Source organism: Bombus pyrosoma, linkage group LG10, assembly GCF_014825855.1.
Source record: "Bombus pyrosoma isolate SC7728 linkage group LG10, ASM1482585v1, whole genome shotgun sequence".
NCBI classification, from domain to species: Eukaryota; Metazoa; Arthropoda; class Insecta; order Hymenoptera; family Apidae; genus Bombus; species Bombus pyrosoma.
This window is the reverse complement of record NC_057779.1, coordinates 3,274,890-3,300,162: the sequence shown is the minus strand read 5'-3', so window position 1 is coordinate 3,300,162 and position 25,273 is coordinate 3,274,890. Positions and strand designations below refer to the sequence as shown.

Sequence of the window (25,273 nt, the reverse complement as noted above, 5' to 3'; positions counted from 1 at the left end):
CAACCTGACACCCCTTTCTTCGTCGCTTCGCGGTGAATAACGAAACATTCGCATGTTCGTGAAGTATCGATCGATGAATGTCCTTCGATCATCATTCGTCAAAAAATCTCGTCATTTTATCGATCAAACGGTATATATACTTTTTAGCTAGATTGTTTAGTTAAGATTACGATTATCATTGAATCATCCTAGATATTTCTAGCCGTAACGTCATTACACTTCCACATTTGTCGCGTATCTTTTATTGCCATTTCATAAAAGGTGCGTAACAACTGACCCATATTCATATCCTTCGACCAGTGCTATTCTATAGAAGATCGGTGTTAAAATACATTCTACAGACGTGGCCTTTCGCGAGAAAATCGCTCTCTCCTCTCATTCCTAAAACGTCAACCTGGATCAACGACGATGATTCTTCGCCATTGAAAACGCTCCTCGCTTTCATCATCGCGTTCATTATACGGACGAACGTTGTCCTTATTAGAATCAAACATAACCCTGTTCAATGTCCATCTTCGGTCCGATACTTTTCGAAGGACTGATCGTCGTCTCCCCATCGTGGTCCCCAAGCGTATCTTCTTTACGGAGAATCCACCAAGAATACCCCCTATCAGAGTGCACCCCACCACAGCAGCTCCCGCAGAATCACCCTCCACTTCCGCTTCGCTTGGTAGCCACTCCTCTCAGCCTCTGTTGATACTTCCTCGCGCGTGTATCTCGTCAGTCGGCTTGGAGCCACGTGCGTGTGCTCGAGAAGCTCCAGCACGCCAGACGCAAGCCTCGTTCACGATCGGCTTTGTACTTCCTGCTCGTTAATAACACCTGACAAGACGTTTCACCGTACGAACAAAGAAACTCAATTAGCGGAAGCTCTTAAGTGCGCGATAAGAAGTGTCTCTCGGAAAAAGTAATCGATGCTGGAAGACAGAACAGTGGAACGATTCTTTCGAAAGATCGTCGACCAGTCGAAGAGCTAGCCACCCTTGCCCAAAGGAGTTAAGGTGTTCAGTCGAGAAGCGTCGAGTGTCTATGGCGATAGTCACCGATCAGTCTGCACCGTTGCCACGGAAAAGCAGGAAAGAACCGCGCAGTCTCGACGGTGCGTCTAAAACGACCAGGAAACCAAAACCCGAAGACAGATGGTGGAGGCAAGGAGGACTAAAAATATCGGCCGTTGGCACGCCGCTGGCTTGCTGTACTTCAACTTGAACAATTTTACCGGCTGGAGAACGTACCGTTCCATGGCCGTGCGTCGACTCTAATCCCGCTGAGAACTCGCAGACGTTGTGTTGGTTGGTTAAAGGAAGGATCGTCGAAGCGGTGCAATCCTCCTCGAGAAAGTACAAAACAATTTATTTGGTGTCTTTTCGTATCGTTTAATAATCCAACCTTAATGGTAACGAACAGTATCGGTGCAAAATCGATAAACTTTTATTCTCGGTTTAGTAAAACGTTGAATGATGGTCGAACTCGTGATTCTTCGAAGTATGGCTACAACAGATAAGGTATATATAGTGTATTCTTTTTCTACTATAAAATTTTATCATACTCCTGATTTTTTGTTCTTCGTTTTGATTACGTTTAATCTGTTGGGTAATAAAATTCGATAACAGTATGAACGAATGGTTCTCGTGACCAAGACACCTCGATTCTTCGATTTCCGATGAAACAGGAGAGATACGCTACCCATGAATCGTATCAACTTTCGCGTTACATAAACAATCGTAACATGTATACAACGCTGGTTTGCGTGGAGGTTGCTAATGTTCTCGTGTCTTTTCGCTAGGGAACGTGCCTCACCACCTGTATCCCACACGTATATATCTTCCTCGCGAGATCTTCCTACTGTAACCCTACACACTCGACTACTTCCGCTCGAGACCATCGATCCAATGACTCGCTGATTGTTTCTACCGTTAAAGTTCACGAGCAGAGTCGATTAATTTTCCATTCACATCCGCTGAACAGGTAATTCCGAATGAATAATCGAGTCGTTCGTGACTCCGCGAATATTCGCGTACTTCGTTCCCTGTAAGTTCACACAAGTACGAGCAAAAGATACAGGAAAAGGATTTATAGAAAATTGATGTTTTATCGGCTAATTGTTACCAATAATTTACGAGCTTGTCGTTCATTGGCACAATTAGCAGAGCAGCAGAAACTGATTGCTCGCAATACGCGAGCGAACATCGGCAATTACCCAACGAGTCATAAGAAGAAGCTACTTCCTCCACTTTAATTGGACCTCTTAAACCCGACAGCATAGAATCTACGCTCTAACAACTTCTTCTTTCGAGAAAATATCGAATTCCATCGTAAAATCCATACCAATTTCATCCTCGCGCGATCATCAGTCTCTAAGCAACAACGAGCTTCAACCTTCCATCAACTCGTTGCAGCGTATTACTCGAGATTAACAAGCGAACGCGAACTACCTCGGGTGAGAGTATCCGGAAAAACGCTAATAACAAGCTCCTCTCTGATCGATGGTTTCAGGAGCGTACGAACGAGAGCAGAAGACTTCTAACGAGCGTCGAGTGGTCGCTTTGAAGCTGCCCCCGTACCACGGGACCATCCAGAAGCGGCGTCGTCGAGGGAAAAGGCTTTTAGCTCCTCCTTGAGGCCCAGGTTCTTCCACTCATGGTGTTTTACGGCGAGCTCGTTTGAAATTCTTCGCGTGGAGTCGCGGCCGTATTTATAGAGCCGCGCGCGGACTCGCGAGTTCGCGCACGTAGAATCACGCGCGCGCGCGCGTAGATCTCCTCTCCAGCCAGGAGAAGAGAAAGGAGGAAAGGAAGACGGTGGTGGAAGTTCGAAGGGAAACGCAGACAAACAGAGAGGAAGGAAGACACGCACCGTACAAACGGAGAGGAAACGAGAGAACGAAAGTTGCGTCGACGAAGGGACGAGCACGCGGGCACGTCGCGATCATGAAGCGATGTATCCGCGACAGGAGCACCGGCCCGCTTCGTCGTCGAGCACGTCCTCGACGTCGTCGAACTGTCTGCGCTCGCTGCCCCCACTGGCAGGCCTCGATTCACAGGGCATGATCGCTCGACTGTTGGGGGCGAATGCGTCCCTCCTGTTCCTCCTGCTATTTCTCGCCACGATACGCTTCGCTGTCTGCCTCGACGACGTCTCGGTGAGTATTTAGAAACTTTCTGCCGACGTTGATTGGCTGTTTTGCGTGAGTGCCTTCATTGTTGCTAATGAGATGGGAAAATTTTGTTTTACTAAGTGTGATGGAGCGTTGAAGTTGTTTATACTGTTAGAATGACAGGGTAAATTGATGGGAGGCAGTTTGAAGAAGAATTCAGAGTATTTGGTTCATACTTAGTTTAAGTGCGGTGAAGGGTTTTAGTTGCTGAGGTAGTCAGATTCAATTTCCTTTTGAGATAAGATTATTCTCATTACAAATCGTATACAGGATACGGTGGTAATAAGTTTGTATTTTTTAACTTTTTACGTATATTATTTATTAATTTTGGAGTACACAAACTCAGTAAATATTCTTTAGGATTAGCGGTCTCTCTGTGGTGACAAGGTAAAGAGGGATAACGCGAGAAAGAATTCGGAGTATTTGTTTGATATTGAGTTCAGCGCTGTTTACGACTAATCACTTAGTGAACTGACACGCTCTAGTTCTTATTTGCAATCAGATTTAGACTTACATCGAAGTATCGAGAATTAAATAGATTCGATATAGCTTGACCGTATGACTGGCATCCAAAAAATGTTCAATTGAGCAAGAACAATCGGTACTTATGTATCCGTAGTATCTACGGCAAGGTACTTTCTAAATACTCGCGTATCTTCAAGCCGTTGAACGGGCACGTGGCGTGTGTAGAGCACGAAACCACGATTGCTAGGGAAAAAAGCAATTGTGGCGTGCAAAGCTTCCGATTAGCAGCGGCGTTTGCCAGGCCCTCGTTTCATTAGTTTCACTTTCTGCGTGGAAATCCGATCCAAAAGATTGTTTCTATGCGGTGCACGCGCAATTGAGCAACCGCCTGACGGAAAATATTCATAACATTCTCGACGTATAAATAGAGAAAAAAGCGAGCGAATATTACAAAAAACATCTCGCAAATCTCGAGAACAAGATAATCAGAGTGGGACGCATACTAATCTGCTTAATTAAAACCGAGATAACCGCGTATTTGCGAGTAACATGCCTTTTACACGAAAGTCGACAGCGTTTCAAGACATCGTTAACCGAAATCAAGCCCCGGTTTGATGCATCGAGATCGACAATTCTTTTCAGTATTCAAACCCGTTTCTCGTTCAAAGCGGCGTTAATATTGTCGATAACTTTGCGAATGAAAGGATCGATCGTACCATACAGGGTATTACGCGTTTGATTAAAATTTAAGTCTGACGATTATCTGTACTTATTCGTACAAATGCAATTGCCTCGTAAATATTTTAACGCGGATCAAAACAATCGAGCAGTGTGACGACAGTTCGAGTACGTAGATAGTTCGAGTTCGACGAAGTCGTGAATAAAATGTTTGTACGATGAAAAAGTAAAAATATGTATCCAAGCACCGTATCGCACAGAACTTGCTTTTTTGCGCACGTGATATATAATTCAATTCGTCGCGTCATCAGAACTGAGTCTGCGATAAGTGGATGTCTAATGGACGTAGATGCGGTGATTATAATTACAAATGAGAAGGAAACCTCTTCAAGAAAACATTCAACTCGTATTGTAAAGGTTTCCTAAGAAATTTCGCACATCATACTAGATACAACAAATGCATTTAAAACCATTTGAAAAATATGCAGGGTTACTGAGGTTATTTCATTGATGGTTAAGATCACGTGAATGTCACAGAAGGATCGTGAAGGTCATGTCATTGACGCTTAAGGTCACGAGAAGTCATAGAAGTCGTGTCATTGAAATTCAAGATCGTTTAAAGTTTAGAGACGAGCCATCAAATTCGTTTCATTGGAGATTAAGGTCATTTGAAGCTCGCGAAAGGTCATCGAAGTTGTACCATGGACATACTATATCATTTGGAAATCACAATAGTTCATTCGTATTCATCATGATCATCAGGATCGTCGTTATTAATCGGATCGTGGTAATTTATAGACCATAGATCATCGTTAATTTGATATTCTATGAAGTGAAAGTAAATCGAGTACCTTCAATCCTCATTTACAGAACAAGAAATTAACCGTTGGCATGTTTGCGTTTCCTTAAGATGATCCATTCAAAACCATATGGTATAGTATCAATCCAACTGTCTCATTTGTAGACGATCGAAGATACAAAATAAATGTACCTGGAATTTTTCGTCATTCCATTAATCGTGAGATATTTTACTCTCCTATTTCAAGACGAAAGTCGATGGCACGTTCGCCGTGTACAACGTGCCGCAAATAGAATTCCTGGATGGGGACGCGAACAGAAGGCACCGGGCATTTAGAAGTCGGTTTCATGGAAGCAACAATCAGTTACCTACATCGAAGAGAAACGGTGTTCTTCCGCGAGTGCCGAACGATCTGTGCCGATTTATTGTGCCGGCAAAGAAATTGGTAGAATGGCGTTTAGTAGGTAGTTTCAGGCTCGCGTGAAGCCTCGGGGCCTACGGTGAGGCATTGTGTCAGTCTAAACCCGGTAATAGCGACGCAATCGTCCGGAGCCTAGGCGGAGGAAACGATGCTTTCGCTTAAGATACCCTGGTAATTACTATAATTTCATTTCGTAGCCGTCTTCGAATTCTCCTGTTGATCCTGCGTTTCAAGGCTTGTCGTTTCCGCGCCTGCATTCCTCTTCGAACGCTAAAATAAAGGATTCGATGGAATATTCAATCGAATTATCGCTTCGAGATATCCAAAGGTGCTTAAAACCTTCACGAACCTATTATACCTTCAATAAACTGTTATTTCCGCTATTAAACGCGTTATCGATGCTTTTATGATCTACCATTAATCCAGATAATTTCGATCTTTATATTACTTGTTTCCAAAATTTTCAGAGATTCTGGAGGATCAGTGTCTATTAAAAATACATGAACCATAAAATTATAATATCCTTCGTCGTGAAATGAAAATACTTTAAAGAGTTGATAAAATGTAACTTAGGTAAAAATTCGTGATAGTAACTCTCGTAATAATAACTCATGATACCAGAAATATTAAATTCTCAAGTGGGACACTTGAAAGCTAAGAACCTTTTCCTGCCACTCCACTGATGCTTCTCACAATCTGGTATATACAGCAACCATAAAAAATATTTCTATACAATTGTAACTACAATACACGCATTTACACGTTAATATAATAAGACCAAGAATATTAAATATCGTGTAACTTAGTGGTAATTATATATAACTACGAAAATTTGATACTCGCTGCAAAAATGAAATATAGAACCTGATAAAAAGATGCTTCCCTGTAAAAATAAGAGAATGTACGAGTAGAAATACTTCTTGCAGTCGCGTTTAAGAGAATGAGAAGCGAGTAACAGATTAAAGAACTACGAACCCTGATTCATCGCCATGAAATAAAAATGTCGCAGAAGGTATATTAAAATCTAATTTAGATGAAAACAAACAGCAATAGTTCTCGAGTTACCACCCACAGTCTGAACAACATCAAAGAGCAAGCTTCGTGCTACAGCGGAACACTTAACCGAAGTTTTTTGTTGGCTCGCCACCGATGATCTCGATAACGTCTCCCCGCGAAGTACACAGTCCCCGGTTTATATTTAGTGCATCCTTTCGCCCCCTCGTTCTCGATTACGATGTTTTCGTGCACCAAACACCATCCCGTCTCCGTCGAATCGTAAATCCATGGAATTGCTCCTTCGGCTTGTCAAACGCGCCAGATTCACAGCCGGACGATTCAGCGAGCGGTAACGTCGATACCAGTGCTCGGTTGTCGGTAATCTTGTACGAACAGCATCATGCCTAGGCGAAGAGACGAGGAACGGGTATCAGATAAAGGATAAGCATTTGTTTGAGTTTCCTCTTGGACTCCTTATCTGAACTAACACGCCAATTTATGGGTTGATCCTTGGACGAGCCGCAGATAACGAACAGATGTTGGACCATTACTTCTCCTTCCCTCCTCCTCCTATGGTGCAACGATCGAAGGGATGAGTTCTTTTAGAACAAGTATTTTTATGGAAAATTGAAGTTTGAAAATTGAATTTTCTCCGCAACGCGATAGGTCTTTCGTTAACCTTCTTCTAGAATTAAAAGTTTGTTGACTGCAAAGAAAAATTGCTCCTTGGTCGACATTTTTTAAAGCGTTTCTCTATGCAAGAAGGTTCAAACTTCTAACTATCTAAATTAGGAGATCCAAAATCTACCATTAATAACGGTATACCGCGACAGAATAAAATCACGAAACAGTGACAAGTTTTCACGACGACGTTTTCGCACCAATTGAGTGAAAGGAAGGTCACCTTCCGTCGTTCATCTTCTTCTTCGCGTTTCTCTTCCAAACAATTGCGCATTTAATAATGCAATTAATAATCGGTTTACGGTGAGTTTGGCTATGATGAGGAAATGACGACGTGTCAATCACCCGTGACTTTGGAGCCGCGTAAAAATGACGACTGACCTCGGGGGCGCTGGACACCCCGCGGCGAAACTTCCTGTCGCGAGATCCGCTCTCTCCTCCACTCTCTCTTTCCTTCCTTGTGATTCTATTAATGTGTCGAGATCGTTGGAATAATTTACCGCTATCCAACGAAGAACACAGGGTCACGAGCGGACAATGTAGCCATGCGAATAGGTCGTAAGGTACATGCTGAAGATCCGTCACCTTTCGAAGATTAATAATCGGTACGACCCTTCTTTTGCTTCGTACTCTCACGGTATTGTTAACCGCAGGAGCTCCCTTTGTATAGTCCCATAAGACATCTCAGAGGATCATTGTAAACGTATCTTTAACAGCTGACGATACTAATGATCGTAGCTAAATGATAATTCCTGTAATAACAAATTACCAGAAAGTTCTGTATTTCACGCTTCTTATCTGTGGGAACTACAATAGATATCGTGTGGGAAGAAACATATTCCCTGCCTTATTTTTTTACAATTTTTCAATCATTTTTCTTTCTTCGTTTATTAGAACGAAATTTTAGTTGTAAAATTTTGCTCAATTCGTCTCATGGAAAATCATTAAACAGCGAAGAGAAATGCTGAATTTCTATTATACGAACAGAATTCCATATTTTATAACAATAGTCTTATTCGTATTCTCAACTTACGTTTCAATTTGCTAGGTTTCCTTACAATTTCTGTATATCTTTTAAAATTTTGTCTTGACCATGAAGATTAATTTCGAAGATCAAGAAATTATCACTATTCCATTGGAGTAGCTTATAGTTAGGCGTCTAAAATTCTTGCTGGTCATTATCGTTCGAATTTTCACTTCCCATAGGGATGTATGAAACGTATCGCGTGATTTTCATCGTCTCTCAAGTGGATTCGGAGAAGACGTTCCCTGGACACCCCGCGGAGGCTTCTCCTCCCGCGGGATCAGCAGAGCCAGCTCGATTAGCTTCTTACTACATATCGTGACGACTATCGCGTGGAATTTCAGTCCGTCCCGGTGCAGGAAGTATGTTAGCCTCGCGTCTCGTAAAAAGTTGTCGCAACGGGGAAGAAAGAAAAAGCGAAAGAGAGTAGACGGAGCGAGGACGATCGTGAGGACGAGCAAACGAGCAGAGATACATATAGTCTTTCTTCGGTTCCTCCTTCGCTCTTCCACGACTACGATCCCGTTCGAGGCTGGTGAATCCTAGCCGATCTTTCTTCTCACCCTCTTACGATCGATGCTTTCCTTTGACTCGTTTCTTTTCGTATTCCGTACGATCGCCGTTCCATTGTCTGGTGAAACGGCGGAGATCGCCCGCCTGGTGATTAGCATTCCGCGAGAAACGGATTCCTCGACGTCGCTGTCGGTCTGTTAACGATTCCAAGTGTACCACTCGAGTACGACATGGAAAGGTGGATTTATCGGCTTCCAGAGGTATTTAGAAAAGTTAAGATCCATTTGCTGGCGTTAATATAATTAAAACTATGGGGAAATTGCTTCTATTTGGCACGTATACAGGGGACAAAAATGTTTCCCTCTTTATGTGTAAACTTTGCGAAATGTCGATAAATATGTCCGTTTTACAATTAGAGCTAACGTTTCACGTCATCTCTTGGTGAATTTGCAATTTTATAGTGCATTTGCATGATGCTGTTGAAGCTTCGTTCTGTGACCAGGAATTTCTTCCAGTATTCTTCCAAGTAATTTTTTCGCCGATTATTTTGATTTAAAAATGAATTTTATTTTATGCCCCGAAGGAAAACGAGGTGTAGCTAGAAATCATCTCATAAAAGTATCTATTTTATTGAATACCATATCGAAACGAGGTAATGAGACATCGTCTAACGTTCAAGTCACATAGAAGCCTGACTGATCCATTTCACCGAAATTGATCGTTTGAAGTTACATTCTAATACAACAATTCTGAGATTTCCGGAAGATGCAACCAATTAGTTTATCTTCTAAATGACTCGCGCGTAAAGCAAGCGAAGAAGTTGATTTTTAACGGACATTCTTCTCGTTGAATGTATCCGAGAACACTGAAAGCTAGAAAAATGTAATTACACAGACGTGTTAAGATCCGGCGATTTATCGAGAAAGAACAGCGACAGACGATATTAATTGGCGTGCAGCACGCGTGACATTGTACCTTTACTCGAGCTTTAGCAATCGTTCAGCGAGAAGTGGGAACCTATCGGAACGAGTTATTCCGGTATAACTTGCCCGCGCACAAAGAACTGCCCTCATTAATATTGTGTATTAAATACAACTCGTTTTCTGCACGACCGATTTAACGATTCCCGCAAAACGATCAACATGGACCGTGTTTACCAAACGGAGCGGTTTATGCTCGTGGGCCGAGCCACGAGACCGTCTTTTCTCGAATCCACGATCACCGTTGAATTATCGATCTCATTAGCCGCTAATGTTGCTCTCTTTTATCTACTCCTACTATCACTCGTTTTACGGGTTCCTGATTAAAAACTACGGCCGCGTTTCGTTTAGAGTTCGAACGGTTTGGTAGAAATGGCGATTACTGGCGAGAATTTCAGTATAACTAAAGTAAGTACATACTTGGCCGAGATTTTCGGGGACCGCTTTCTAAATACTGAGCCGACTGACAGCCAATTAAACTTTTGCTTCTTATCTTTCTATATATGTGAATGCTATATGTGTTAATTTAATTTAAAACGGGAGCGAATTCAATCTGTAATTTATATTTATGACTATTACTCGCCCTAGGAAATTTTCTTCTAAGGATTTATATCGAGTTTCTATTTATATATATCCACGGAAGACAAATTGAAAATGACTCGATCATCGGAGTTAATTTGATTTTCAAAAAATTATACATTAATTATGTATTTTTATAGTAAAATAGAGAAATGTTTGGATCTGCTCGCTCGTTGATCATTTGATCATCTTCGTGGTCAGCGTAAAAATTCTCAGAAAATAGATTCGTTCATAAAATTACATAGACTAGAATCGAAAGGCATAATCGTATTGTGCAGGCTCTTATATGGTAACGGAGATACGTAAATTATCTTCTACTAAAGTGTCGGAGGAGGAAAAAATTGCAAGATAGAAGTTTACTTGGAACATTCGAGAGCTAATACAAATCTAATTCAATGTAATGGCGGATTAATCTCAAATTGACCATCGACCATTTCGACGTGCCATTAATCGACTCTCAACAATCACGTCGTAAATTCCTGCGTCGTACGAGGAAGCAGCGATCGAATCGGCGAAGTCGTAGCTGGAATACGGCCAGTCGTAACACGCCGCCACTTTTACCGAGCATTTCCACGGGATGCGACGCACTGTAAATTCAAGGGACAGACGAGCGTGGAAAATGCGAGCAAAGAGCGGGATTTAACGAGAACGCGGGCTACCATTGAAATTTACGGATGTGAGGTGGACAGACGACCGCTGAATGAACGAAGAACATAAAGAAGTCTACTAGAACTCCGTGGAATGGATCTCGAATGACTCTGTGACCATGTAAATGTTACACGAGTTCTACTGTTTTATGAGATATGCAACGATTTGTTGGCAAACACATGGCGCATTGCGATGAGGTGTCAAGAAAATTCTTTTTATTCCCTTTACTCTTTTTAGTGGACGCTTCGTTTTATTAAATTCTTTAGATGAATTTACAGCAGACGAATTTGGGTCTTGTGTTTGTTAAAAGACTATACAATTTAATTTACGACGATTTTTTTTAAAGTCTTGCGTATATATATATTACGGATAAACGTGCTATTTTTCTCTCACATGGTTCCTGTTTATTTATTATTTTACTCGCGGTGGTTGATCGTATATTATATATGAGCATAAAAACTGTGTATCAATTTGATTATTAGAATAGATCGTCTGAATTCGGAAATTATGCCGAGGTCAGGGTTCAATCGGCAATAAGACGTCAAGTGATAACAGATACTAACTATTTCGCGATTATTTTGCGTTCGGCTGTCATGCAATATTAACCTAAAAATAAAGATTGCCTCAGAATCTTCTCACTAGAATTTAAATTCTTCTTACTCTTGTCTTCCTTTTCCTATCATTTCCGCTTACGCTTATAGACATTCGATCTAATCAGACAAGAGATTCTTTCAAACTCAAACTACTCCTAGCTCTAGTGTTGATCGAAGAAAACGTTTCAATCAACCCCTTCGACTCTCTTTATCAATCGACCTTGTAGAATTCGCGGCTCGATGATAAACATGTCCTAATAAAGAACGACGCTTGAAAACGACGAGTACAGCGCGTCGTGGCAACGATCCGGAAATAACCGTGACTGTAAAAGTCAGCCACCGGACGTTAAGCGCATGCAAGAAGAAGAGGAACGTTTAACGGTCGTCGTTGAAAAACCGGGGCAGGTGACTGCCGCATCCACGGACCGGCTCCGTCGTAACAGCTAGGCTTTATGGTTTCACGGTTCGAGCCGCACGACTCGAACTAATCCCGCGAATTAAGGCTCGTTAATAGCCAGACAGAAATAGCGACCTTTACTCGTGTAAAGTCGCTGGAGAACACCGCGTTTCCGAACGAAACTGCCGCGAAATTGAGCGAAACCAGCGCAGGAAGAACACGCGTCGCGCTCGACGAATCAATTATCATCTCATTTGCCGTGGAACGTGATTCCATGATGGCTCTGATTGGACGTTGGATGACACTCGACGGACGTGCACTTGTCGCGAACGCTTGATTCGTGCTTGTTTTTTTGCTCCTTTCGTGTCATGATCTTCGTTGAGAGTGGAATACACGATGTGTATGCAGTCGAGAGATTCAGTTTTGAGTGATTCTTGACAATCACGGAGGGAAATTCTCCTGTTTCACGTTATGAGAATTCAACGACGTGTGTTAGGTATGCGTGGAACGGTAATTGAGCGGTTTTATGGAAAACAGATACGTATCACGACAGATTATTAATATTGTGGTGTCGATTGAAAAATGGTAATTATGTCACAATAGTATGTGCTCGTTTGTAGGAAACTAAATTTTGGGAAAAATTATGAGGAGATTTTAATAAACGTTTGTCCACCAAAGGATACAACGAAGGAATTCTGTTTCTAATTTCTGTTCCACAAACTTCAAACAAAGTTGAAACTGCAAAGTTCAAGGAAAGCTGCCTCCTCTGGAGATCCATTTTCAGAGAAAGTCGTCTGTTCGCGTTATCCAATGTAATCGAGCTTCGAGTAACAGACGGCGTCGAGAAAACAAATGCACGAGACTGAAGCTGTCCGGAACGACTATTTTTACTTCGTTTCCCTTCGACGAAACCAAGTAATCTCTCGTCGAACTTCGCTCCCCAAAAACGCAAGCAAACATTCTTTTCAAAGGTTTCAGCTCCATCGTCCAATTTTACATTTGCAAAAGGTATTTCCACATTATTGTATTGATTATAGCATCTACGTGTACTAATTAACTAAATCTGAGAATATTAGATTTCCCCTCATTCAGTAGCATTGTACTTTTTACTACAAAAGTTTGCCACCATGAAAATAAAATTTAAAGCTAGGTAGAGAAACGTTTCATTGGAAAATTTGTAGCCATTATACTTGATTTAAAATATTAGGAATATTTGAAAGAAACCTTTATGTGTCTTGTGCGATAAATCCATTACACTGAAGCAGGCTGAGAAATAGAGCAAGAGATAATATACGTGTGCAAGAATGAGTGGTTGTAAAGAATCTATGCATAGATTAATTACTGCAAAAGTTAATCGACGTCGGAATTATGAATCAAAAGTCAAGAGTTCGAAGAAGAAAAACTTTCTAAGAAAACCAATTGCATACACGATACTATTATATTGTATTAACATACATATAATATCATAGTATTATATACATACATATATAATACAATAATAATATATATAATATAATATATAAGATTTGTATATATATGTACAAATCTCTTTTCTCTCATATATATAATATTTTGCCTATATTTCCAAGCAACCTTTACTATTTCTCAATCGAATTTTCCAAAATTGATTTTTCCGCAATTGAACTTTACTAGCGAATTGTCGAATTTTGCAAGTCTTGACCACAGTCATCCCAGACGAGAAGGTATGAAGCGCGGAATCGTTTCGTTAGATTCAGCAGAAGTGGGCGGACAGCGGCGTGCTGCTCCTCATTGCACAAGCGAGAGAGTAAATCACGCGATGATCTCATCATGGCATTAAGATATTACGCGAGGGAGGAAGAGAGAAACAGGAAAAAGAGCGATGCATATGGAAGATACAAGAGACGCGATAAACAAGGCAGCCGCGCTACCGTTGCACTGGCAATAAATTCCGTGGGAGTCGAGTTCTGCGACGTTCTTCCGACACGTGACACGTTTAAACGTTCCGTGTCGGGACTACGAGAAACAAGCAACGCCCAAGCAATAGCTCAGGGTTATCGTTTTTCAGTGCAAATCGCCTTGGAAGAGACGCATGCCGCTGGACAAAGCTTAAATCGTCCTTTAAAAGTAACCACCGAGAAGGAGGACTGGTTCTGTTAAGTGATCTGTGTGGTCTCTGTGTTTCTCCCTTTTTATTCCTATTCTTTTCCGATGAGATTTAAATTCGTACAACTGAAGATTTGTTAGGGTATGGGTAACCGCGGATTTTTATGCTTTTTTTTTCGAAATTTGAAAGTGCAAAATTCTATAGACTATACGTAATACGCAAAATATTCAAAATAGTGTTCTCCTTGCAATATCTAGTTGGTATAATAAATTTTTGCTTAAATTCAATTTTTTTACTTGTGCTTATAAAATTATAAATTTCTATACAAATCTGCAGTCTAGTTATAAAACAAGGAGTCGCAAATGATTGTATTCGGTTGTTTTTTCATTATCGAGTTTTAATGGGGTGTTGCCCCATCTGTTAGAAATACTTTGATTTTTAGTTATTTATATCCTTGCTCGGTATTTAATTTTTAATAACGTTGAATGTTTCGTGAAATCTAGCAGAAACTAAAAATGTTAATTTAATTTATTCCAAAGCTTCAGATGTAGGCATATAGATATGCTACTTGTTCGAGGAAAGAGTATGGAGATAAAAAAGGGTAAAGAATTTGATTATGCAGCGATTTGGAAAGTCTTTTACAGGGCCTTCTGTGAATAGGTCGATTCTCTTGCACTTTCGCTTTCGCGGTTTGCTCATAGCAAACAGCCACGTGGGTATAGTCAGAGGCACGGTTCGACTTTTGTACAACTAAAGAGATGCAAATTTAAATGGCTGGTCACTTAAGGCTAGCGAAACTCTAGGACAGTCCCAGTGGGTGCAGTTTGAAATTGTCTTCCGCAGGTTTGCGTTTCATATTACTAGATAATAAACTTCGCAACTTTATAATAATTCGGTTAAGAAATTGCCGTTGAACAACGGTAAAACGCGTGAAATATCTAAAACTACGCTCCGCAGTTTTCCCTTCAACGACTATCGCCTCGCGAAATGTACTTAGAGCTGTTCCATTCTTGTCCCATAAATTTGAACGCCAATTTTCTTTAGGTTTTTCGCTAAAATTTATTCAGACTTAAAATCCTGTGGCTGTATAAATTTAAGACTGCGCAGGTCTTCAAAACGAAATTCTTCTACGATCTTCAAAATGAAATTTCACTTTGTTTCTTACATAACAAATTTTCTTTCTTACGTAGTGTCATCAAATAGAATGACGCTCGTTATATCACATCATCGGATTCACTGTTTAAACAACATATTACTGTTCAATTATCGAAAAGCTCGGTAACTGGAAGAAAATTTAAAACACGAGACTCTTCATATTTTGGAACAATTGTACAAATGGAAGATATCGCACTTCGCGTTATTTTTTGCACCAAAGAAATCACCAAAATCAGAAGAGAAAAGATATTTGGTAAATGTTGATGGACAAGGCTGCACGCAAGCTGCATTCGGGAAGTAGAATCTGTCAGCAGTGGACAGACCGATCGTTAATCCGCGAACGGTATTCGAACGCATTCTTTCGCAAAATGCGCTGAGTCTTCGCGGAAGAGACGAGTGTCGCATTATGAGAGCCATTCTGTTGAATCGTTACAGACAAGACAAGCATAAAACGACCTACGCGATGGCAAGGAACCAGGACGATCCTTCGATTTCTTTCCAAACCATTCCAATTGAAATCGATCGAGTTCGTTTCTATCGATTGCTAGTTTTGTTTCAAAAGGAATAAACTTTCTATATACAATCTCGTTCTCGGTGAACAGCAAGGCATATAAATAGGAATACAAATTGCTCGAGTGCACTAAACAAATGTCGCGTAACGCACAGAACAGCGGCGATCCAGTCACGTTGCAGTTACGGTTCGTTTGAAAAGCCTCGAATGACATTTACGCGGTCTACAAGCGTACCGTGACTGAAACGTCAGATCGGACCCAACCCAAACAGATTCAAGGGGCTGGCTTGTTGCAAGATCTTCTTCTCTGCCTCATTTGCAAGAGACAAAATTATTGCCTGAGAAATAGTTTAATTGTCTTTGAACGATGGTTTGTCTAAAGTTAATTGACTAAGTAGAACCAGACTCCGATATACCGTTCAGATATTCTATTTTCTATCCATTTAGAAGAGATACTTTCTATTTAGGGAAGATGTAAAGCTGTTCGTTACGGTGAAGGCACAACTCGCGTAACAATTATGGTCCACAAATTCAATTACAAATCTAACTTTAAAGACGAACTAATTATACCATTTCCATTCTACACGCGTGTAACATGCACGCAATGTGTAAAACGTACGCAACCGAATGTGTAAATTGCGAAAAATAAAAATCCTAAATACCGGTAACTTAGAATACGAGAAAATCAAAATTCCATATTTCTAAAATACCATTTGTCGCTCTATATCCAGTCATCGCGTATCCTTGCCACGCTGTGTACTCCCCATATTACACCGACTTAAATCGTCGCTCCGTAAACCGGCTCACCGCCTACAATTAAAGCGGACACGGTTTAACCCAATGAAAATCAGGCGTGTGTTCGCGGAATTCTCATGGAGCGAATACAAGCGGCACGATTTACGCGACGTCGCCTGTAGCAGACGTCATCCTGACCATAGTAGGTGGACGAGGACCTTGGCCTTCGGATCGCGCGCACGAGCACATAAATCAGGCCGGGATCTCGCCATAGCGAGCGTTCCATCGCCGCGACCGACCGCGAGTATTAAATCCACGGTAGCCACGGTGAAGAAATCACCGGCCATTTTCGGACATTGGACACACCGACCGCGCTACCATCTAAGGTATAGTTGGGGCGTCAGCCCGCGAAACGAATGTCATTGCTTCCGAACCTTATCCATCTTCTTCGGCATGGACGTCGCGCCGGTCCTTTCCATCGTTCTTCTCCCTTGCTTCGATCCTCCTTTTTTCGCAACCCCCTTTTTGCTGGACCTTCTTCGCAGCCAAGATACCGCGGCACGTCGCGATCCTCGCGGCGGAAATGGATACACGATCCATTTTTTTAAACCTCCTTTTGCTCGTTTTGCTTCGTCGTGAACATGCGCGTACTTTAGGGGTAATTGTGCCTTTTGGATTTTTAATGGGGAGAAATGATGATTTGTGTGACGCGGCTGTTTTATAACAAGTCTTCGTTACCGAACAGGGTGCTTACATGATGAACGGCTTACGATGAATAAATCAGAGTATACCTTCTGTAGTGTTACAAGAGAAATTTTAAGGAGAAATTTACGGAGAATTTCAGACTTACATATAATTTCCGAATGTTGACCATTACGTTCAAAAACGACGCTTTCTATCGTTTTTATGATGAGTCGATGCAATGGATATTTCCTGGAATGTTTAAAAACCTTACACAGGAATTTGGAGAAAGTTCTCAAGTTGAGTAATTTGTGAATATTGGTGCTTAATACCTTGAAGAGTGAAGTTCTATGTTGTTCATATAATGAGCTAAAAAGCTGGATATTTCCTAGAATATATGGCGAGGATTCCAGACTCGAACATTTTGTGGATTCTTAATGTATACCGTGACGAATATTTTCTTCTGTTGTTAGCGAGAATTCCAGGCTTGAATGGTTTGCGGATCCTTAGTGTATATCGTGCATATTGGTTGGTACTTTCGATACCATTTCTACAAAATAAGCCAGCATTCGTACTTAAGTACAGTTACACGCGCATAAGGCGCAGACGAGTAAGCGCAGGTGAGCACAGCGGTGGAATGTATCTTGGTAGGGTGCCGTTCAGGGATGCTTTGAATGCGAAACGGTATTAAAGTTGCATACGTAATGCCAGTGAATCATTTGTGGCACGGTCTCACGGAATTCTCGCTACGTTGCAACCAACAGCGAATCTCTCTCCGATGATGCCTCGTACTACCACTGTAGAATCTTTCAGGATAAAATTCCATATTTTTTCAAAACTCGATTTCGTGCTGAAAATAGTCGACGACGACGATTTTCGTCGGGTGTCCATCACGCGGAATCGTCTCACTCGCGAGTGGCACGCGGTTTTTGCGATTCCATCGAGGAGACGCAAGGCACCGCGAACTTCAGCCTAGTTTGGCCATGTCCAGACAGCGACGCGTACAAATTCCTCGTACGTTCTGCTCGTCCTCGTGTAGACGAAAGTCGTCCTCTTCTGTTTCAATCGTCTGCTTTTTCTGTGGCGATCGTGTCACGGAAGAAACGACAAATCTGGACTTTCTCATATTTTGAATATCTTTGAGTATTTTGCAGTTAGTATGACGTTTATAGAAATTCATCTTTTTCTTTCTTAATAAACGTAAATAAAAAAAGGAACTCGTACAGAGATTGGTTTAATTTGTTAACCGAGGAAGATAGATGAATTCGAGGCTTGGATCGTCAATTTTTTTGGATATGCATAATTTTACTATTTTCTTCATTTGGGAACTCCCTAACAAGAAATGAAATTTGATATCGCAGAATTTTTAAAGAAAACTTTTGTCAGTCCTTTATTTTTTCATGTATTTTATTTATTTTTACTAACTTTTAATTCCATGAAATTCCATAGAGAAATTTCTATTTAACTTTACTGTTCTCCTCGGGTGTTTAAAGTTCAGAACACTGTATCTTGCGCAGTCGTATACTTTGTACATATTTTTGCATTGAAATTTTCCATATGCGTATAAAGAGCCGCAATCTAGTTACAACAAACTGGATTAAAGAAAATAAGGAAGAACATATATTCGTGATCTACTTGCGGCGTGCGAGAACCAGTTTTCCCTTTTGTAGTCGGTCGCGAAGAAATTAATTGTGCAATGCGAGAACATCGTTAACCCTGAACTCTCGGGTTGCATACGTTTAAGAGGTTCTCTCTACGCGGACAGAATTAATCGGATCATAAACTCGAGGGGAACAACGAAATTAATGTACCTGATTTAAATGAATCCAATGCAACTGTTGCTGGGACAACATCATAAAGTTCAACGATTCAGAGATTCGTATCGCCTTAGCGAGATTCGAGTTTGTCGAAATCGGTGAACCCGTCTGGCTTTCTCTCGTGTTAATCTTCTACATATAATAATTTATTTTATTTCGAGATATGATATAGGTATTACATTGTTGTCTAACTTTCTGTAATTAGAATTTCGTTTGCTTCTGAAGAACAAAATTAAAATTGATTCACCGTGTCTCGAACACTGAGGTGCAACAATTGCGCAGTGACCAATAAATAAAATAGAATATAGAAAATGATATTTAATATAAAATATAAATACAGAAGATAAGATAAGATAAAGTTTGGCAGATGAAATTAGCTTTAAAAATAAACATACGAAGATATATGAAGAAACATAAGAAGATACGTGTGTAAGTTTCCAAAGTACATATTTCTTCAACAAACATACTTGGTTATACATAATTTTCTAGGAACGAGTATATCACCTCTGACGTAAAAGAATATTGTATAATTCGTCAATTATGTTAAGAATCTAGGTCGGTGCGCAAAACTTGAAACAATTAAGTCGTCAGAGATATATCGTAACCAGTAATGGCAACCAAAGCTTCTGAGAAACTAGTTGATAAAAAGAAGATCACCTTCGCGCTTCATACGCCCCATGACATCATTCGTCTATTGTCTTGTTATACCGACGTTCTTTTTGCCTCTAAACTGAAAAAGGGATAATCAGAGGTACGTTCGATGAACCACCCTGTAGACAGTAGAATATCGCTCATGATCGCCCATCCAATATTCTATTTCCCAAGACGGTCGACCTCGATGAGGTAACTTCGTTGCTAGTTTGTCCCGACCATTGTCTAGGATAATAGGAGACGTGGGCTGGATCGATGAAGGGTGTGATCTGCGTGTGCCAGTTCCATTTTCATTCATCGAGTGTTTATCAGCAACCTTCTTTAAGTCGAAAGGAAATTCGATCGTAATTTCGCTATTTTATCCGCTTACGTAAGCAACACATCAATTCTAAAACAGTCATCGAAGGTTATGGATAAAATTATATTACACAATTTTCATCTACGTTCATAGGATTGTTCGTAATCGTCGGATATTATCGACAAAATTTCATTTGCTAAATTTCTGATGAGAATGTTGTCAATTTTCGTCTGTTTTGGAAATATTCACTGAGAATTATTAGTAAAATTACACTTATTAAATTTCTGGCAACGATATCCTCAAATGTTCATCTACACCCAACGGAAAGGTACCATTTTGGAAATATTCATGGAGAATCGTTAACAGAACTATATTTACGAGCTTCTCTTACAAGAAACAAGTGATGTATCAACGAAATTATTAGGATTACCAGATCTTAGATGCACGACGCGATGATGACATTGAGCAACGACGCCGCGCCGGTGGTTACGTTCCGGTGCCATTTACGAACCGGCAAATTAAGTTTAGTGCCGCGTGCTGATCGTTACAGCCTTGCGGAATGCTGGACGATATCCGAGACGGCCGACAGCAACGTCAGCAACTGGTCTATTAACTCTTTGCTTAAGAACGAGTAATTGTTCCCCATTTTTTGCCGCGATTTTTGCCGTTCAAAAGAACGATCCGCGTACGTAGGATCTCGATCGAGCTTTTATTGCTTTCGTTGTTCGTATTTCGTCACGGTTTTCCATGATTCTTCGTTGACCTATGGCATCTCTCGTTAAGCGTATACTTCATGGAGCAAGAACATATTAAGGATCAATGACAATTAGTTTTCTTCAATATTTGCGAGTTCTCAAAGTGATCGACTAACAACCAGTATCTCCGACTATTACTCTTCTTTGCAATCTTCTATACATGATGTTTTTAATATATAATTATAATTACGAAAAATAAATGTTTCATGTAGAGTTTTTTGATAAANATGTATAAAAAATGTATAAAATTTGGTATTATCTAGAATAGATGTTAAAATAATAAATTTCTTTTTTATATCTTCTATAAATTTTGCAATTTCTCAGTAGATATCAGGCAAACTTTACTCTTCTTTGCAATCTTCTATATATGATGTTTTTAATATATAATTATAATTACGAAAAATAAATGTTTCATGTAGAGTTTTTCGATAAAATGTATAAAAAATGTATAAAATTTGGTATTATCTAGAATAGATGTTAAAATAATAAATTTCTTTTTTATATCTTCTATAAATTTTGCAATTTCTCAGTAGATACCAGGCAAACTTTTCCAAATATGACAAGGAAGCACGAAGACCGTGGCTTCATCGAAACAACGTCGTTATCATTAATATCAGTAGATTTGGCTTATTTGCAGGGGTTTACTTGTTTAATCTGTCTGCGGAGTATGTTCTTTCAAGCATACGCGGCATATATTGATCGTATATATCATTCTATGCTTTATAATAAAATTAAAACAAATTCCTGCACATGTGCTTTAACAACAGGAAAACACGATTGTATCAGAGATAAGTTAAAGAACGCAGTAGGCGTAGGTTAAGATATCAACGCAACGAGTCATAGTAAAACTTAATGCAACTTAATCCGTCCAATTAAAATCCACGCGACGCGACGAATTCAGCGCGAACGCGCGCGCTGCGTGTCTGTCAGTTAAGTTAGTAGCCGTTAATCTCAAACCGTATTTGCTACGATCTGCCTACGTGACAGACGTGTACCACAACTGAGGATTGCGTTTCCTCGCACGTATCGCTCGATGTGTTATTTACGTACCGTTATCAACGTTACAGCCAATCGAATGAAAATAAAAATGATACTTCGTGCCGTAAATGTATCGATATATTTTCTTAATTAAGAAGACCAATCGTTTATAACGAGTCACGATCGCGTTCTCCCTTTCAGGTGTCGATGATTAATTACACGTTGCTCTCTGCTAATTTTAGAGCGGAAACGAGACATTCATGAGCGACGGGAACAATGGCACTAGCTGGCAGCGCGTGGTCGGTCAGGATTCTGCTGTGGTGCAGTTACCAAAGAACAGTGAGTGTTTCACAGAGTTTCTTTTATTTTTTTAATTACAGGGCATCTGTATATGCATCGATGCATTATCATTTGTCTGCATCTTGTCCATACAAGTCGATGCTCAGTTTCAGATATACACTGGCTACAAAAAGGTATTTGGGCATATCCTCATTTTCCAATGGTCCCTTCCTTTGTCAGGTTCTACATTTCCTTTCCAAATGAGACAATTTCGTATCACATTTTTATAATCATATGAGAATACTATCAAATGATACGAAATTTAATATAGTTACATGTAATTAATTAGTAGGAAAGTGTTGCAAAATGTTAGAATATAAATTTGTTATGTAAAATGATTGTGCAGGATCCACGAAATTATCGTACTTCACGAACTGGAGCGAATGGAGCGTGTGTGATCGACACTGTACGCAGAATCGTGTTCGAAGGTGTCGCGTGAAGAAAAAATGTAGCACCACAATACTTAGAGTGAGCTTTTAAATTATATTCTGTATTGCAATTAGTATTTTTATGTTGGTGTCAGGCGTAGAGTATAATGGAATTCATTGTATTCTGTGTAGGAAGAACGAACCTGTCAGCATAACAGGAAGAGTAGGTGGAGGAGATGCAAGCAACATCAGCGACGAGGTCATCGACAGAAGGATAAATTTCATGTTGTACAGGTAAAATTTTAATGGTACCTTTAATTGAAGAAAATATATCATAGACTCTATAAATTATCTAATTCCATATCGCAGGATTTTGTAGAGAAATTAATTCTAAATATTTGACGTTAGGTGCCTAGAAAAGAAGCAGAACCTAGGCAAGGGAGGCAGAGAGGCAAAGACCAAACCGTAGGATATTATGGTAAATGGAGTAGATGGTCACCCTGTACAAGATTATGTACCACTCAACGTCACAGGTGAGTATCACAGTTAAAGAACCATAAATCTTGTTGAGGTATAAATATTCATATCTTCTATTTTTTCATTTAATGATCAAAAGGTGGTGCAAGAAACCTGGAATTTGTGGTCGTGACGTGATAAGGGAGAGTGCCTACTGTTACGTGGAGGGTAGCTTCTGCCAAAGATGGATTCATCGAAAAATTCGTGGAAGCCAAGAAGAGGATAGCGATGGTAAATATAGTAGCTGAATTCCTCGTTTAGTTTAATTCTTCGAGGGAATATTCATCGCTCATCGCTTTCCATAATTACAGATATCGTGTTAGACGAGTTCGAGTTGAATCCCAACACAGTCGATAGTTTTATTCCTGAAAAGAATTCTCATACTTGGAGATGTGGAGTTCCGAGCACTCAAAAGACATCTCGACTCTCCTATTTTACGAGGATCATCGGTGGCCGCCCATCGACTCCAGGAAGTTGGCCCTGGCAAGTTGCCGTGCTGAACAGATTTCGTGTGAGTTCATCAATTTGAAATTTTACATCGCCTCTTAATTTTGACTTATAAATGTAAATCTAATTATAAATTGTATCTTAATTGGTTCAGTCAATTGTTAAAATAAAATTATTTTTACAGGAGGCTTTCTGTGGAGGTACTTTGGTTTCACCAAGATGGGTATTAACAGCTGCACATTGTATCAGGAAGCGACTTTATGTTCGCATTGGCGAGCACGATCTGACTGTGAAAGAGGGAACTGAACTGGAATTAAGGGTATTTGGCTTGTATGCACATTCGCGTACGTAATCTTTTACATTTTTGTTGATTAAATTTTTTATTCCTATTTTTCAGGTGGATTCGGTCACGATACATCCCGAATACGACGCAGACACAGTGGACAATGACGTCGCTATGCTGCGTCTTCCGGTTACTTTAACAGCATCACCGTCCAGAGGAATCGCCTGTCTCCCAACGCCTAGCCAACCTCTACCCGCCAATCAACTGTGCACCATTATTGGCTGGGGAAAATCGCGAGTCACCGATGACTACGGAACTGACGTTCTTCACGAGGCACGGGTACGTTACATTGAAGTACCATCGAATTTAATAGCGTTCACTCTTCTTGTTTTATAGTTTTTCAATTTTGTAAAACTAAGATATAATCACTTTTGGTATTAGAAGTACTAGTTTCGTTTTCCTGACATTCCTTTAAATATACCTTTGTTATATCTTAAAGACAGTCTGACTAAAGAACAATTATTTGAAATAAATTATTGTTCTATAGCTTTAAATAGAAATTTTATTATTTTAGAACTTTCTACCATTATTTCGAACGAAAGTTTTTCCTATGTAAGCCAGGAACTTGAGAATACTTGTACTTATTAGTGAAAATAGTAATCTTTATTGATCCGCTAATGGACAAGTGGTCTAAAAAAATTAACCAAAAATTTATATCATTAAGTCTCTTGTTCATTTTCCATTTCAGATACCCATAGTTTCTTCGGAAGCATGTCGAAACGTCTATGTAGATTACAGAATCACCGATAACATGTTCTGCGCGGGATATCGTCGCGGAAAAATGGACTCATGCGCGGGTGACAGCGGAGGTCCGATTCTGTGTCAGGATCCCAGGAGACCCAATCGTCCGTGGACCATTTTTGGTATCACTAGTTTCGGCGAAGGTTGTGGCAAACGTGGAAAGTTCGGAATATACGCCAGACTATCGAACTACGTTCGCTGGATCAGCAAAGTGATGAAAGAAACTGATGATTTTGATTGAAATCTTCATACCTTCACACACCTGTGTGTTTGGCTGTAATTATCGTGCCCAGTGCTATTAACTGTGACCCATAATAACCTTTGAAGTAATATCCAGCGTGCTTTAAACGCAATTAAGTATGAGGACGATCCGAGCGACGGAGTAATCATTCTCATCGTCATTGTTCACTCGAAACGGATGCCATTTATTATTAATTTTCTTTCTCTCTCTACTGATACAGCATTACTTTGTGTACCGTTAACAACGTCCATTTTATACAAATAGATGACAACAATAAAAAGTAATGTAGTGTTGTTGTATAAGTTAGGACAAGTGTAACATTGTAGATAGTTTAAGGGAACAGAGCTATCGGTAACGAGAATCGACTGCCGACAGTTTTCTATTTAGTCTTAAGATCAGCAGGCGATGATGGGCTAGTGGCCACGTGTAGTCCTTGCGAGGCAAGGCTTAGGCAAGTCCTTGTAGGCTTAGCTCAAAAAGGATGTGCATGAGCGTGTGTTTGTGCGTGTGTTTGTAGCTGAGTGCCTGCGTGAAGACCAGAGAGTCTTAGCCAGCGAATGTAAGCGAACGGAACAGCGAGTATGAGCGACCGTCTCTTTTTTCCTAGCAATAAAATAATAGTTCAAGCTCTCGCAGTAGTCATCTATCATCCCTACAGTAATCGTTCGATTTATCATACA

The 25,273-nt window shown here is 40.2% G+C and overlaps 1 protein-coding gene across 5 annotated transcripts; it reads left to right on the top strand.

Moving 5' to 3' along the window:
* The first annotated feature begins 650 nt into the window (after positions 1-650).
* On the top strand, positions 651-25,224 carry LOC122571946 (chymotrypsinogen B). Of its 5 annotated transcripts, none has more exons than XM_043736316.1 (11): positions 651-1,505; positions 2,497-3,142; positions 21,841-21,937; positions 22,284-22,405; positions 22,498-22,599; positions 22,714-22,838; positions 22,922-23,052; positions 23,133-23,332; positions 23,453-23,587; positions 23,666-23,890; positions 24,300-25,224. In XM_043736316.1, exons 2-11 carry the CDS (start codon positions 2,939-2,941, stop codon positions 24,591-24,593), a joined length of 1,635 nt encoding a protein of 544 aa, XP_043592251.1. In that variant the 5' UTR covers positions 651-1,505; positions 2,497-2,938; the 3' UTR covers positions 24,594-25,224. The 5 variants fall into 5 exon arrangements, with proteins under 5 accessions (XP_043592251.1, XP_043592252.1, XP_043592254.1 ...); XM_043736317.1 differs by lacking the exons at positions 651-1,505; positions 2,497-3,142 and adding exons at positions 12,246-12,516; positions 12,610-12,939; XM_043736319.1 differs by lacking the exons at positions 651-1,505; positions 2,497-3,142 and adding an exon at positions 16,584-16,804.
* The last annotated feature ends 49 nt before the right edge of the window (positions 25,225-25,273 follow it).